This window comes from Erigeron canadensis, chromosome 1, assembly GCF_010389155.1.
Source record: "Erigeron canadensis isolate Cc75 chromosome 1, C_canadensis_v1, whole genome shotgun sequence".
NCBI classification, from domain to species: Eukaryota; Viridiplantae; Streptophyta; class Magnoliopsida; order Asterales; family Asteraceae; genus Erigeron; species Erigeron canadensis.
The window spans coordinates 40,443,360-40,458,621 of NC_057761.1; the positions used below are offsets into that span (position 1 = coordinate 40,443,360).

At 38.4% G+C, this 15,262-nt stretch overlaps 1 protein-coding gene and 1 pseudogene across 1 annotated transcript; one reads left to right on the top strand and one right to left on the bottom strand.

Annotated features, from left to right (window-relative positions):
* LOC122610411 (fruit protein pKIWI502) lies at positions 1-5,475 on the top strand. The gene is made up of 5 exons (XM_043783405.1): positions 1-691; positions 4,223-4,322; positions 4,400-4,495; positions 4,864-4,944; positions 5,068-5,475. Exons 1-5 carry the CDS (start codon positions 120-122, stop codon positions 5,128-5,130), a joined length of 912 nt encoding a protein of 303 aa, XP_043639340.1. The 5' UTR covers positions 1-119; the 3' UTR covers positions 5,131-5,475.
* Positions 5,476-5,977: 502 nt separating this feature from the next.
* Positions 5,978-15,262, bottom strand: LOC122583427 (annotated as a pseudogene).

Consider the following 15,262-nt stretch of genomic DNA (forward strand, 5'->3'; position numbering starts at 1 on the left):
AAACAACGCCACGTGTACGTTCTAGAATAACCACCCGCGAACTTCAACATTCGCCGCCCTACCGTCCAACTCCCACGGCGGCGCTCCATTAGAAAAATACACACACAAACAACCACAAAATGTCTCTCACAACCAGCACGTTCTCTCTCATCTCACCAAATACGCATCCACACCATAGCTCTCATGCACCTCACCACACCAAATCCTTCCCCATGGCCACCGTCTTCCGCCGCCAATTAAATCACATCCTCCGCGGCCGTCAATCTCTCTCAATCACCGCTGCCGTTCGTCAACAACAACCGGACACAACTCTCTGGACTCCGGCTCGTCTCGCCACCGTCAAACCTGCCGCCGAATCATTATTCCACGTCAGCATCGACGTTTCCGATGCAGCCGACGTGGCGTCGTCGTACACCGTCGCCGGACAGTATCTTCAGGTACGAATTCCGGACGTTGAGAAACCGTCGTTTCTAGCGATCGCTTCGCCGCCGGAGGTTGCGTATAAAAACGGTGTTTTTGAGTTTTTGATAAAAAGTATCGCCGGATCTACGGCGGAGCTGTTGTGTGAGTTAGGTAAAGGTGACGTTGTTGAATTGAGTCCTGTTATGGGAAAAGGATTCGATACTGATCAAATTTCTCCGCCTGAGAATTATCAGTCTGTTTTTATTTTTGCCACCGGTTCTGGAATTAGGTAATTTTATTATTCTTATTTTTTTTTTATGAAATTTATATGTTGATTATTATGTTATGAAATTTATATGTATTCGTGATAGGTCAATAGTTATATATTTGTAGATGGATTGGAGTATTAGACTAAGATAGAAATAGTGTTGCCTCATTGTTCGTTGGTTCAGTTAATAATAAAGTAAATGTGGTTACGTAATAAGTTGCTTGATTATGCATAAATTTTGCTTGGCTTCATTTTAGAGGTTCCCAGGACCCAGGGTTAGTTTATGGCGGTTTTGTCTTTAATAAGTTAATGATGAATGTAAAGTACTGTGTATAAATTGGGGTGAATATACATTGCGCCTGAAATGTGGAAGGTTAGGGCCTTATGGGAGAATGCAAGATATAGTGAGTTAGTGGGTATAAATTGTTGAAATGTCGAGAGATAACAAGTGTTTCGACTTGTATAGATTTTCTGCTTTTTATTCTTTCAAAATTCTCATAAGCTAGCTAATATAGAGCTTCTGCTGTCCGACTATTTTAGAAAGAAGGGTTGGGGGGAAAGATTGATATTCATGTTTAGATTCTGTTTTTTGTTTATGGATTTAAGAGGAATGACTTGATATGAGGGTAGAATTCGTTAGAGGGTAGCTTATGGATCTGAAAATCGATCAAACGTGCCATGGAGGAGCTTTTGAAAACGTGTCTAGCTTTACTGTCACATAATTGTTTGATTATGATGTTATGTATTCTTGCATTAGAGAAGCTAACACGCATTTGCAATCTTCTTGCATGTTAAGATTTACTATATGTTGATCGAGGTTGTTCGACTCACCAAAATTATAACCTGATCTAATTAGTATAGGATAAGTGGCATCTTCATCAAAGAGATCATGTGGTTACAGCATTGATTTGTTAACTGGAAAGTAAAATTAAGGGTGCGGTGAATTGTTTGGTGGTTGAGAGTGTGTTAAAAATGAAGCTGGGAACAGATTATGCTCACTAGCAGCTTTCTTGATTTCTTTCTCATTTTTAAGTTAACCCTTTTATCCAGTGTTGGTACAAACAATCACGTACAAAGACTTGAATAAAGTATGGGTTTTAATATAGATAACAGTGCATTTATGTGACTTATAAGCATCTACACCAAAGGCACTACTAACATCTGGCACCAACGAAACTATTCTCTTTTAAATAGTGTATTAAGTTGATGATCAGTATTAACAAATATCCGTTAAGAGAACATGTGGTTACTTGACCAATGTATCTAAATAAGGATATCTACCCGTGTGCTGATGTGAGAACTTTTTTTCCAAGCCAAAGAAGCAGTTTATTGTAAAATAATATATTCACATTAACAACACAGGACACGCTTTGGTAACATTGATATAATGTCCCTCTATACACCATATCCCAACATAACGTATAACAAGAACTATATGAATAACAATACTTGAGTAATAATGATGTAATGGCTAACTATAACTCATATAGAAACATAATATGTAGCAAAAAAAAAAAAAAATAACATCTAGTTTTAATAACAAAAAAATCTATAACAAGAAAAAACGTCGCTACTATATTTAAAGTATGTAACTTGGAAAGAAAAAAAGCTAAAACCCAAAACAAAACACATGAAAATGTAGTATCATTATACAACTAAGTAACTAACTGTAGAAAGTGAAAAACAAATGAAAAAGTAGTTGCTTTATACATTTTATTGAACAGTAAACACACAGAGAAAAAGTCGGTTGGTAAATTTATGCATACTAGTATGAAGTTAAGCAGCCGTTGTTTTGCAGAAAGTTCATGTTTGGGTTTTTTTTAGAGCTTCCCAGTAATGATATATGACAGGCCTTGTATAGAATAATGATGAAGATAGAATTTAGCATTCATGTATATGTCTTGTAGCTCTTCACCTAGATTTTAGGTCCAACTTGTAGTGATTTTGTTAATGTTAGTGAACCTTTGGATGATATCTTGACTCATGAGTGATGATTCCAAGCTATGCCTGAAGAGTTGAGACCCGAGGGTTAGGGTCTTAGCGGAATCACATTATTGAGGGACTAGAGGCAGATATTGTTCGAATTTTTTAATTGATCTGTTTCGGAACTCTTACTTCTGCAAAATTTTCATGAGTTAGCTAATCTAGATCTTATGCCGCAAGTATCTGGAGAAAAGGGTTGGAGAGATGGACAACTTATGTTTAGTTCTTTTTGCGGTAAAAGATAATCGACTTCTATGAAGTTTTTGTTGATTTTATTATTAAGAAGAATCTTTAGTTTTTTTCCTGGGGGTGGAGTGTGTATGGTTCTAGAAGTCACCTGGTATCTATTAGAACATGCTTCTGGCCGTTTTATGTAGTTATAATTGTATGACTTTGATGCAGTGAGTCATTTCATACTTGCATTAAGAACCTAGATATGATTGACTTTGATGTAGTTACATTTGTATGACTGCAATATAGTGAATTTGCTACCACACTGTCTATAAAGATTTACACCATATTCTGCCCCTTCTGGCTTGTCTATAAAGATTTACACCATATTCTGCCCCTTCTGGCTTGTCTATAAAGATTTACTGCATTTTGATTGAGGTTATGGGAGCTAATCAAATAGGTATAGGATCAGTGAGATCATCTTCAATTGGAACATGTGCTTGCAACATTTGTTAAGTAACTAGATCAAAGGTGTTGTATATTGTTTTATGGTGAAAATTGCTTTTGTGAACAGAAATACAGTACCAGGAATCCAGGATTCTTACAATCAATCTTTGTCTTTTAAATATTTTTCTTATAATCAATCTAAATGATTTGGGACAGGTTATGCTCACCAACTGTTCTCTTTTTCTTGGTAACTTAACTCTTGTATCGCGCACTTGTTTTTTTGGGTAAAATCTCATGCTCTCAGTGCAAACTGTCATGCACCCAAACTTCATCGAAAATGGAATCTAACGCAGATAACGACCCATCTGCTTGTCTTTTAGATATCATAAAGTTATACACTGATGCACAAAAGGCTCACGTCTTGCCCCACAGAAACAATTGCCTTCTGAAGAGTATATATCAAGTTGAGTGTATTAAGGGAAAGTATACTAATTCTGAGATGAAGTTTAACAATTATCCTCTAAAGAACATGTTGACCACAGTAGAAAGGTGTGTCAGTTGTATTTCAAACTGAAGGATTGTGTTGTATTGTCCCTTTTATAGAGGTGGACTAGACTGGATCTTCCATATGTATTAAGTAGCATAAATGCTTAAGGGTTTTGGAACCTTAGTATTTGAATATTATGGATCCTAATTTATTGTACGTGGAAAAAAAATAGATACTTTTGGACAGTACCCTGTTATATATGTTGGTTACTAAATGTTGCAAGCTATTTATAGTTTTAGCAATCATAAATGATGGTTTCATCCATTCAATAGGATTGTAATTTGTTAGTGGTGCCTCATTTACGGAAAATGTCTCCTGGATTACAACGTTCATATGCATCGACCATTGATTTTTCTATTTCTTCGTCTGTCTACAAATTACTCATTTCTGTTGTATTTTTGTAGCCCTATTCGTTCTTTAATCGAATCAGGCTTTAGTGCGGACAAGAGATCAGATGTGAGGTTATATTATGGTGCAAGAAGCCTTCAAAGAATGGCTTATCAGGTATCCTACAGTCTTCTATCATTTGTTGTATTTTATGCTCACATGATTCTTATCATCATTTACTTGAACCATTATAGGATAGATTTAAAGCCTGGGAATCTGCGGGAGTTACTATTGTGCCTGTGCTGTCCCAGCCTGATGAAAGTTGGGCTGGTGAATCCGGTTATGTACAGGTAGGTATCATGTTCTATTTTACTAGTGGCAGTTTTGATCCTTTACTTATGAATTGGTAAAGGAAACGTGTCAAGTGGTTTAAATGGGTTGTAAGTGATGCAACGTGTGTTTAAATGTATAATCTTTTTAATCATTTTGTTATAAAAACACCATTATGATTCCAATAACTGAGTTTTTATAATTGTTATCTGTTATAATTCTATAGAAAAAGATGATTTTTGGGACAGAGAGTGTAACTCAAGCCAAACCAGTTTTGACCTATACTGAAAAGTATCTTTTTTGACTTTTAACCCAAACATACCCATTTTACCACCTAGTAAGTTTACTTGTCAGTATAATAACCTATGCCACCATGTATTTTGAGCAGGCAGCTTTTGCTAGAGCTAAACAACTATATGCCCCTGAATCAACCGGCGCAGTGCTTTGCGGTCAAAAACAGATGGCTGAGGTCACTTTCATGTTTTTTGGTTTCTTAGATAACCAATAATTCGACTAGAAGTTATTGCTTTAATAAAATTATATGTATCAAAACAGTTGTGCAGCTGAATAACAAAATGAATGTGTGTTGCAGGAAGTTACTTCTATTCTTGTTGGCAATGGAGTACCCAACGAGAAGATCTTGAAGAACTTCTGAGGTCCATTTTGGTGGATTGTTGTACAATTATGGGGGAATAGTTGCTCTCAGTTCGTTCATTCCATGTTGCTAAGTGCCTGACTGGAATTACAAAATTTTTACCATTTTTGAGATGCAAGTGTAGAATTATTGCCTACATAGAAGCTTACTTTAAATTGGTCAGGCACCCGGGCAGTTTACGAGAGTAGACCAGGGTCCATGAATCGTGCTTGGTCACTGCCTGTACTATGTACTAACTACTCGTATATTTTTAGTCATGCTGAAATGTTATATAATGTCATAGGTCCAAATTTTGAACTTCGCTTCTTATTCAACATCAAATAATATATGGAGAACTTAAATGTTTTTCTCTGGTCCCAATACCTGGGAATCGATACTCTTTTTGATTTACAGTAATGGATTTTTCATTGCCCTTTAGGCGAATAGGATATGTTTTTGTCTACATTGAAGAAGTCGGGTTGAATGGTCAAGGGTGATATTCAATCTGAGAGGTTGGATAAATTTTTGTTTATAAATTATAATACTGGTATCAAATGATAATTTCCACTGTTTGTATACAGAATAACAGGATGTCATCTAAAGATAAACAATCTAGCACCACGTACAAATTCTTCAAAAAACTAAGGGGAAAGAAATTTCACACAAGTAGTTTCCAAAATATACATTCAAACAAGAATAACTGAAAATGACTACAAATATTATATGCTTAAATATTTACAACTGAAAACGTAACTATAATAATAGTAGGAACACTGAAAAATCAACAAATACATTAGGCAATGCAAGCTTGCTGTGAGACTATTGAGACCCACTACAACAATTTGGATCAACAGAAGGTGGCTATATATTTGCAGATTTTTAACTTTACACGTTGATTGATTTAATAATCACATCCGACGGTTTTAATTCATCTGGAACAATAAGCAAAAAAGTTATTTACTTGTTCAAAACAGCAATGATTAGGTATCAAACAAGTTATTGCATTCCAAGTTATACAACAACCATATCAACCACAATCTGTTAAGGGTTAGATCGAGAAAATGAAAATTTTCCTACCACTTAATGTCTAAAACCCATCTAAGGCGTCAACTCATCGTCCTTGTTGCTCACTTCAGAAGTATATGGGCTGGATGATGACGGTGAATACCCGTAACTTGGACTGCAATAAACCCATACAATTATTTAACAAGCTGAAAAGCATTATTAATCTGCATACCACCATTAACAATGCAGCATTTTATCTGAAATGTACCTGAGGGCACTGTAAGCAGGGCTTGAAGGAGAATACGAAGGAGACGTCGGTGAATACCGCGGTGAACTCAGACTGGGATAAAGAAATATACAACATTTAAATTTATACTGAATAAAGAACCACCCATATATAGTCAACTATGTTCAAATAACATATAAACAATATAAACGTAGAAGAGATAATTAGAGAAGACAACATATGTGGGACGTGTTTCCTTGACCCAAAATACCTTTTAGATTTTTGTTACAAACTTTTTGGTTGTTTTCATTTAAATAATGTGTTAAGGATAACCTGAAACATGACTAACTTATTAGTTGCCCATTTGAAATCAAACATAACCCAATTAAGTCATCCATATGTAAGTTTTTTTATATTGCCATCTGTACTCAACCAACTAATGGAGTACACAAACAGTAAGTTTCAGAAAGGAGATGCTGGCAGTAGTACCTGTAAGTTGGCGACAATGTTGGACGGCTGGGCGAATAGGCCAGACACGGGTAGGCGGGGGATGTTGGCGAGTAGGTTGGGGAGGTCGGCGAGTAGCCGGGGGAGGTCGGTGAGTAGGCGGGGGAGGTTGGCGAGTAGGTGGGGGAGGTCGGTGAGTAGCCGGGGGAGGTCTGCGAATAGGGGGAGGTTGGCGAGTACGCGGGGGAGGTCGGTGAGTAGGCGGGGGAGGTTGGCGAGTAGGCGGGGGGGGGGGGGGGTCGGTGAGTAGGCGGGGAGATTGGCGAGTAGGTGGGGGAGGTCGGCGAGTAGCCAGGGGAGGTCGGTGAGTAGGCGGGGGAGATTGGCGAGTAGGTGGGGGAGGTCGGTGAGTAGGCGGGGGAGGTGACCAAGTAGCTGGGACTGGTAGAACTATAACCTGGAGCACTCATACTATATGCTGGGGAAGTGGGACTATACCCGGGTGAAGCAAAATCAAAACCCCTGGCAATATAAGGCGAAAAATTTGCATGATTGTTGGGTGAAACTAGATAAGGATAGGGAGAAACCACCGGACTCTGAATCGTTGATCTGCGAGGAGACACTCCAATCTCAATCCCATTTCTATAAAAATGGTATCCGAGCATCAATAGCTTCTTGTATCATCCCCTCATTCATATACAAATAAAAGCCTCCTGTCCCTATCGGAGCGAGCTGGCCCACCATTATATTTTCCGTTACTCCCGAAATGTAATCAGTTTCGGCATAAACAGCTGCGTCGATTATAATATCAACTGTTTCTTCAAATGAGCATCTCTTCAGCGGCCCAGTATCATTCCTATTGATCCCGTGACGTGTTATGGCCATAAGGTGACCACGATAGGTCATAGTGTCGCATAATACAGCCAAATGCCGGCAATTCACATAGGATCCATCAAACGAAAGGACTGCTCGAAGCTCATCCAGTAACGACCTCCTAGCTGCTTCAATCCCAAGCACTTGAAACACTTCAATCAAATGATTACTGGTTGTTCTTGATGCATCAACATCCTCATGACACATGACCCCCAACAGATTTACACCTTCTGTGTCAAGCACCCATTCAACTTCTGGCTTGAATCCTTCATTCTCGTCAAATTTGTTAACTCTGCCTGATTTAATAAACACCTTATTGATGTCAGGTATACCACATAATGCCAAATCTGTTAACATATAACTCTCAATCTTCCTGAGGAACACATCATCTTCGGCGGATTCATCTTGTAGCTCGCTTTTGTGAGCCTCATCATTCATGATGCGAATTCTTAGAATCAACTTATCAGCATTGTCATCAGTATATATACAGTTTAGATCATCACCAAACGCGAGATTAATCTTCTGGGCAATATCTGCCATGCTCAACTTCTTATCAACCATCATCTCCCGATTCAGTTCAACACGGAGTAGCCAGGGAGATATCTTTTCTGGGTCGATTTCTTCATCAGGCATTTCATAGTATGACTTGACAAAGTCAGCATCCTCTTCTATAATTGTACTCACAGGATCCGGATCATACCATACTTCTGTTGCTTGAGTCACATCACGAAGAGTCGTGTATTCCAGATCACACTGGACATTCTTGGCCCGATCCTTTGACTTGCTGACATCAGGCTTCAAATAAACCGACAATGATGGGGTTTTGATGTTTTTAGCAACATTAATAATCTCTCGCAATCGAGGAACACCAAGAGTCACATTCTTGGCACTCACACCAGCATAATGGAAAGTGTTTAGAGTCATCTGTGTTGCTGGCTCACCAATCGACTGTGCTGCAACACACCCAACCATTTCCCCCGGTGAAACAAGTGACTGTAAGAACCTCGACTCTATCTCACCAATAACCCACTCAAACGCCTCTTGTGTAAGTTTGTACTCACTCAACACACGTTTGCTAGCAAGCGTGCTACGAAGAAGAATGTTGAAGAATAGAGTTGCATTCTTTTGAGCTTCAATACTCAATAAATCATCACCATGAACAACCCGCAAACGTTCTTGAAGCTTATCAACACATTCCACAATTTCTATGGGGTGCATATCTGAAGGCTGCCTCAAGTCAACCTTGAAAGTCTTCTGTGCATTCCATATAATTCGTTTAAGATTCACGGGAATGGGCCATGAATTATCACCTGTAGTAGCAATCTCGGTTGCAAGTTGGAGTCGATCATCTTCAAGTGTTTGTATTTCAGCATCAAACACATTGCGAAGTTCTGGACAAAACTTTAAACCCTCAACATATTCCGGAAGCATGTAACTCGGATTCCAATTCTCGTCATCAATCTCATATCTAAAAATCCGATCAAACTCATCTTTCTTAATTTTCAAAGAATCGAGTTTCTGATTTTCTACCCAAACTGCATCCATACCATCTTCGCCGTACAGAAATTGGATAACATCTCCCAGAGAGTTCCTGACTGTACCATCATACTTGACCATGATATCTTCCATGGCTTTTACTAACCGCCTTTGAATATAACCAGTTTCAGATGTTTTCACTGCAGTGTCAATTAGACCTTCTCTACCACCCATGGCATGGAAAAAGAATTCTTGTGGTGTTAAGCCTCTAAGATAGGAATTCTCCACAAACCACGACTTTCTGGCCCGTAGTCGTCTTTTGTGAAATGAGGGAGAGTCCGGTCCATGAAACCGAATGGGATTCGCTTACCCTCAACATTTTGTTGTCCCACACAGGCAGTCATTTGTGATATATTGATGAAACTTCCTTTTGATCCTGCTGTGACCATTGCCTTGAGATTGTTACTTTCTGATAAACTTCTCTGGGCACTACTTCCAGCATCATCACGAGCCTTGTTTAGCACCTGAGCACAGTAGTACGTTAATGTACGTAGAAATATAGTAGGGGTGGCAATATTGGTGATTCACACTTCAATTATCAGTAAGTTAACTGTAATTACAGAAACATTAATCTTCATATGTGGCAACTTAAAAGGTTGTATTAATTAGACAAAAAAAAAGACTTCACAGGGAACTATGGACCTGTTTGACCTGTTCAACCCATTCGACCCAATGCCGTTTTTATTTGAACCGTTTGAGATAAAACAATATCCAATTGACACATTCATAAGTATATGGGCTGAAACTGCCACCAACATTGGCGGCCATAGAACATAGCCAAGTACCTGATTCACTTTGTTTTCAAATGATTCCATCATGGTTCGACCAGGCTCTGCCTCCAACTGGTTGATTTGAGCAGCCTTGATAAGTTGTTGCACCTCATTCTTGGCTTGTGAAATAGTTTCATTGATGGTTTCCATAGTGGTTTCATCAGCAATCATGTCTCCAATCCCAATGCTGAACCCTTGTTGCAAAAGCCAGTAGTTAACAAGCCACTGGGTATGTCCAAGAAACTTACGGGAAGCATCTGGACCAACCTCCTCCCTGTAATATTTTATTTATACATTACAGACACGTGAACTAATTTCCATAAAATGTATAAGAGCAGTAGATGATAACGCACCAGATGACATGTGTAAGACTTCCAGCAGATGCACCGAGGGTTCTTTTACAAAAGGTACCAGTGACAACCTCTCCCTTCTCTATTCGAACTTGAGTGTCACTAGGCGTTAAATATCCAGTTTCAGTTTCTGAATGCCAAGCAGCTGTCCGGATGAGGTTTATCTTCTTTGGGATAATGAGATTGAACACCTGTTTTCCCGTCCATAGAGGTCTAGGTTTCAAAATGGCAGGTGCGGGTACGTTTCCATCAAAATCTTCCCACCACATCAATATATTCATAAAAACATCCTGCATACATGAAGAGGATGAATTCAGAGCATACCATGACAAATTTAATGAAATCTTGGGACACCATTAAAAAGTTGTTTTTTATTATTTAATCAAAAAATTTATCGTCCCTAATGAACGATTCATTCCATTCCAACATAACGGTCCATTTGTTCATATCTACTGTATCAGTGAGCAGTCCAAATAAAAAAATTTAACAAGATTGAATTGTGAGGATCACCTTCTCAATAAACGTATCTCTCTTGGTGATCATACGGCAACCTAAGAGTGTATCCTGCACAATACCCATAACAGGCCGATTTGCCTGTGGGGAAACAACGCATTGAGGTACCATCATCAACTCCAGAACCTCTGCTTTTGTTTCAAATGACTGAGGTACGTGCATGTTCATTTCATCTCCATCAAAATCAGCATTATATGGTGATGTGACTGATAAATTCAGCCGGAAAGTAGAGTACGGCATGATCTTAATCCTATGCCCCATTATGGACATCTTATGTAGACTTGGTTGTCGATTAAGAAGCACTAGATCTCCATCAATCAAGTGTCGTTCCACCTGTAAAATCACAAGTTTACCAAGTTAACACCATTAAGTCTTCAGATACGAAAGAGGATGTTGGACAGTGAACAAGAACATACACTAATGGAATGTGTGGGTATGTGTGTTTTGATAGTGATTATGTAATTCTGAAACAACTGTAGGAGATAAATTTTGGGTATGTCTTTGCTAATTACAGTTATAATAATCATATAATCAGTTGTTTCAGAGTCCAGAAAAAAGTAGACACGTAAGTTAGATAGGACTAGAGGTCTCTCCAATTAGATTAAAGTCATTAGACAAAAAGTTAATTACATAGTTTGGTTTCACCTTAGATAATCAGTTTTAAAACACATATCTTTAATACCCCTTGAATCAGAAGAGATAATAGAGTGAATATAGTGATCTGTCAAAGCCAAAACCAGAAGCCTATACATACTAAAATACCTTATATCCAGGCTCCAAATGACGATCACTGTTTTTCGTTAAGACACGAAGATCGAGCCTTTGACCATCATTTCTGATAATATACTTGGCCCCAGTTTTACCAGGGGGAGGATGGGGGCCATACTCAACAAGCTCCTTCAGCCTAGTGAAAAAAGAAAGATGAAAATCAACAGTCAAAAGGAAAATAAAATGCAAAAGCAGAATTGATGATAAATTTGTAGAAGAGTATACCATTCTGTGTTATAAGGAGTGACATTCTCAGGATAAGTAAGATTAAGAGCAATACTCCATGGTACTCCAAGTTCGTCAATGTTAATGGTTGGATCTGGAGTGATGACGGTACGTGCCGCAAAATCAACACGCTTCCCCATCAGGTTGCCTCTGATCTGACCTTCCTTTCCCTTGAGCCTACTACATATAGATTTGATTGGGCGACCCGACAGTTGAGTAGCCTGTGGAATAACCCAAGTTTTATTGACCATAACCATACTACTACTAATGCATACTTTCATATGAGTTGAGAGTAAAGATGTATGTATACATACCCTTGGCTGGCCCGGAAGCTCATTGTCAAAATATGTGGAAATATGAAACTGCAGTAAGTGAGCGAATTCGGAGATTACATGAGCAGGAGCTCCAGCCTTTTCTTGCCGCCTCAGGTTTTCATTGTGTCTGATTATCATGGCCAGCTGATGAGTTAAGTCATCCTGTTTGGCAGAAAATAAAAGTTGAGATGAAGTCTGTCAAGGCAATTAGGATGTCGATTAACTAGAAGCTCACATATTCACATAGTTAATCTCTTCTGAATTAATGAACATTATACATAAAAATAGAAGTGGCAAAATGGGCGGTCAGGCAAGTTGAGTGATGGTTCATAACGAGAGGGTCGAGTCTGGCTGGCCTGGATAGTGTGTTAAATACGATGATAGCAAGGACTAGGGTGTTTGCGTATTTACCATCCAAAATAAATGCGTATAATGCTAATGGTCAAAAAACTTGATATGATGGTATTATGGATCATACGCAATTTGTCCAACCTGCAAAACTTGGCCCAATTCCTATTCTGGTTTTCTATTTTGACATGTTACTATGTTAGAATTGAAACATTGAAACATAATCCAAATCGACCAATTCACATGTAAATGGGTAGAAATTTCCGCATCTACTTTAAATGCTCTGTATAAAAACACAAAGAAGAGGATCTCTTCTATTCCTTTCATTAAAAATTTTCCTTCTGCTTTTTTCTTTCCTTTTTCTGAGAGGAGTTCTAAATTATGTGGGCCAAAAGAGCCCAGATGAGAATGGTCAAAGCACATAATCAAGAAACTTGCCTCACACCGAGCCGACGTATCCATCATCACTGATGGTCTGACTGGAGGTGGTGGTATTGGGAGGACCTGCAGGATCATCCAATCTGGACGAGCATATTTGGGGTTCAATCCCAACAACATGCAGTCTTCATCACTTATCTGCTTTAATACGCCAAGAACCTAAAAAAAGGTTGAAGCTTATGAACCGTTGCATTGTAAAATGGAAGATAGAAAGAAACACAGTAGGTAGATATGTAAAATGCAATATGTGTTCTAAAATTTTACTCGTTCTGCAGAAAGCTGCTGCTTTCTTTCAGCTGGTTCAGGAAGCTGTTGAGAGTCATCAGTTTCCTTCTTCTGACACTTGTATTCTGCAACCATGACCATACCTTCAATAGTAATCTTTGGCTGCTGGGCACCACAACCCCCTCGACTCTTTTTAACACCATCCTGTACTTGGGAATCAATCTCATCACCAACTTCACATGAACTTTTGTTCTTGCATGCATCTAAAATCTGCTTAAGCCTATGTTTTGGATTGCTTATTTTTTGAGCTTGCTTGAATTTATGATCATTCTGTAAACAGGCATGCACACATGGATAGAGTCAAAAGTTTATCATGAGCGGACACAGCTTAAAACGAGACCAAAGAGAATATTCAATAACAAAAGATAATGCCAGCTAAAGAAATAAAAATGATTTCAACAAATCTAGATAGAAATAAAATCTCGAAGTAGCAGCCAAAATATGTTACTGGGCAAGCATTCATGTTAAACTGGCAAGTATCCTTCGCATTTTATATGGTAAAGGTATGAAAAACTAAAGACAGTAGTACTATAGTCAATTCTAGAAAGCAAAATCTGTTTACACTTGCAAGTAATTAGCAACAGGATTGGTCACTAAAAATTTATCTCCCAGAGAAGGTAGGAACTAGAATCTTACCCAAAGTTAGTCGATTGACATAAGAAGTGCATTGTACTACTGAACTCATATTTAAGTTCAATTTATAAATGATACACATCATACTACAGACGTTTCATCAAATCCGTGGTATCAGCTACATAACCTCAAGAAATCCAGATTGCATCCGTATAAAAATACCTCATCTGCAAGGATCTTTGAGCAATGGAAGCATACACATCGCAAAATACTGAATACAGTCTTCATAAATCCGATATGAAACATAGGTTTCGCAAGCTCAAGATGTCCAAAATGACCAGGGCACTCGGCCATATTAGCCGAGCAAGTTTCACATTTTAGCCTCCTATCAGTAGCCCCAAGCCTCGGGTCACTAAGTCCTGCCACCTTTGGTTTCCCTTTCTCATTCGTCTGACCGTGCTCAATTTGCACAACTGACATTTGTCTCTGCATCAATAACAATAATAAGACAAAGGTCAAGGAAATGATCATTTCATAATGTATCATTACAAGGCATTAGTAAATGCTAGCATTGCGGATACTTTTAAATGAAACAAATAAGCGACTTATCGCTTTTGGACTAAACTAGATAGGGTCAAAACGGGTCCAAATGGTCAGAACTGGTCAGAGGTTAGGCTGTCTTTCCCAACTTGCCATCAAGCCTTGACTAAACAGGTTAGGGCCGTAAACAAGTCAACACATGCTAACTTGTTTCATAACCGGGTCCAGGTCATGTTATTTCAGATTTTTCGATAGCCCACAAGAACCGCCAACCCACAATATCCATTAACCAGTTGACCAAACCAGTTAAGACCAAAAACAAGGGCCAACATCATAAACGGGTCAGGTTATGTTGCTTTTCCAACATCAAGAACCACTACCTGACCAATCGGCCATCAGGTTAGGGTCAAAACGGGACAGAATTATCTGTTACGTAAACAAGCTCAACTTTCCCATCCCATCTCAACCGCGTTTCAAAATACATTTAAATCATCATTCATCAAATTTAATTACTCCAGTGAATCTTTCCAAAAAATCTCAACTATTCAATTATTGCTTATATAAATTCACAAATTTTCATATATCTCCCTATTATATACGTCCAATTATAGTAATTCATAACTTGTTCATTGCCATTACTTTCAAAAAACCATTATTATTATTATTATCAAATATCATTAGTCTAGACGAGTCCACTTTTCAATGTCATTAACTTATAATTAAGTGAGGTTATAGGTTATTAATTATTAGGGTTTCGATTAAGGTTAGGATTATGTATACAGCTAACCCTAACCCGAACCCGAACCCGAACAAGATCGCCATCATGAATCAGTTACAAAACCCTAATTTTTAGAGAATTACAATTTCATCGGGACTTAGGATTCCAAATTGCACCGCTCGGACTTTAGTTACTTCCAGCGGCGAGTGCAAAAACATATCCAT

What these genes read in the sequence shown, in the direction of transcription:
- LOC122610411 (XM_043783405.1), top strand. Translation starts at nt 120, where the DNA reads ATGTCTCTCACAACCAGCACGTTCTCTCTCATCTCACCAAATACGCAT. An exon ending in TTCAAAGAATGGCTTATCAG is followed by an intron (nt 4,323 to 4,399) that starts GTATCCTACAGT and finishes GAACCATTATAG; the next exon opens with GATAGATTTAAAGCCTGGGA. An exon ending in GTGAATCCGGTTATGTACAG is followed by an intron (nt 4,496 to 4,863) that starts GTAGGTATCATG and finishes TATTTTGAGCAG; the next exon opens with GCAGCTTTTGCTAGAGCTAA.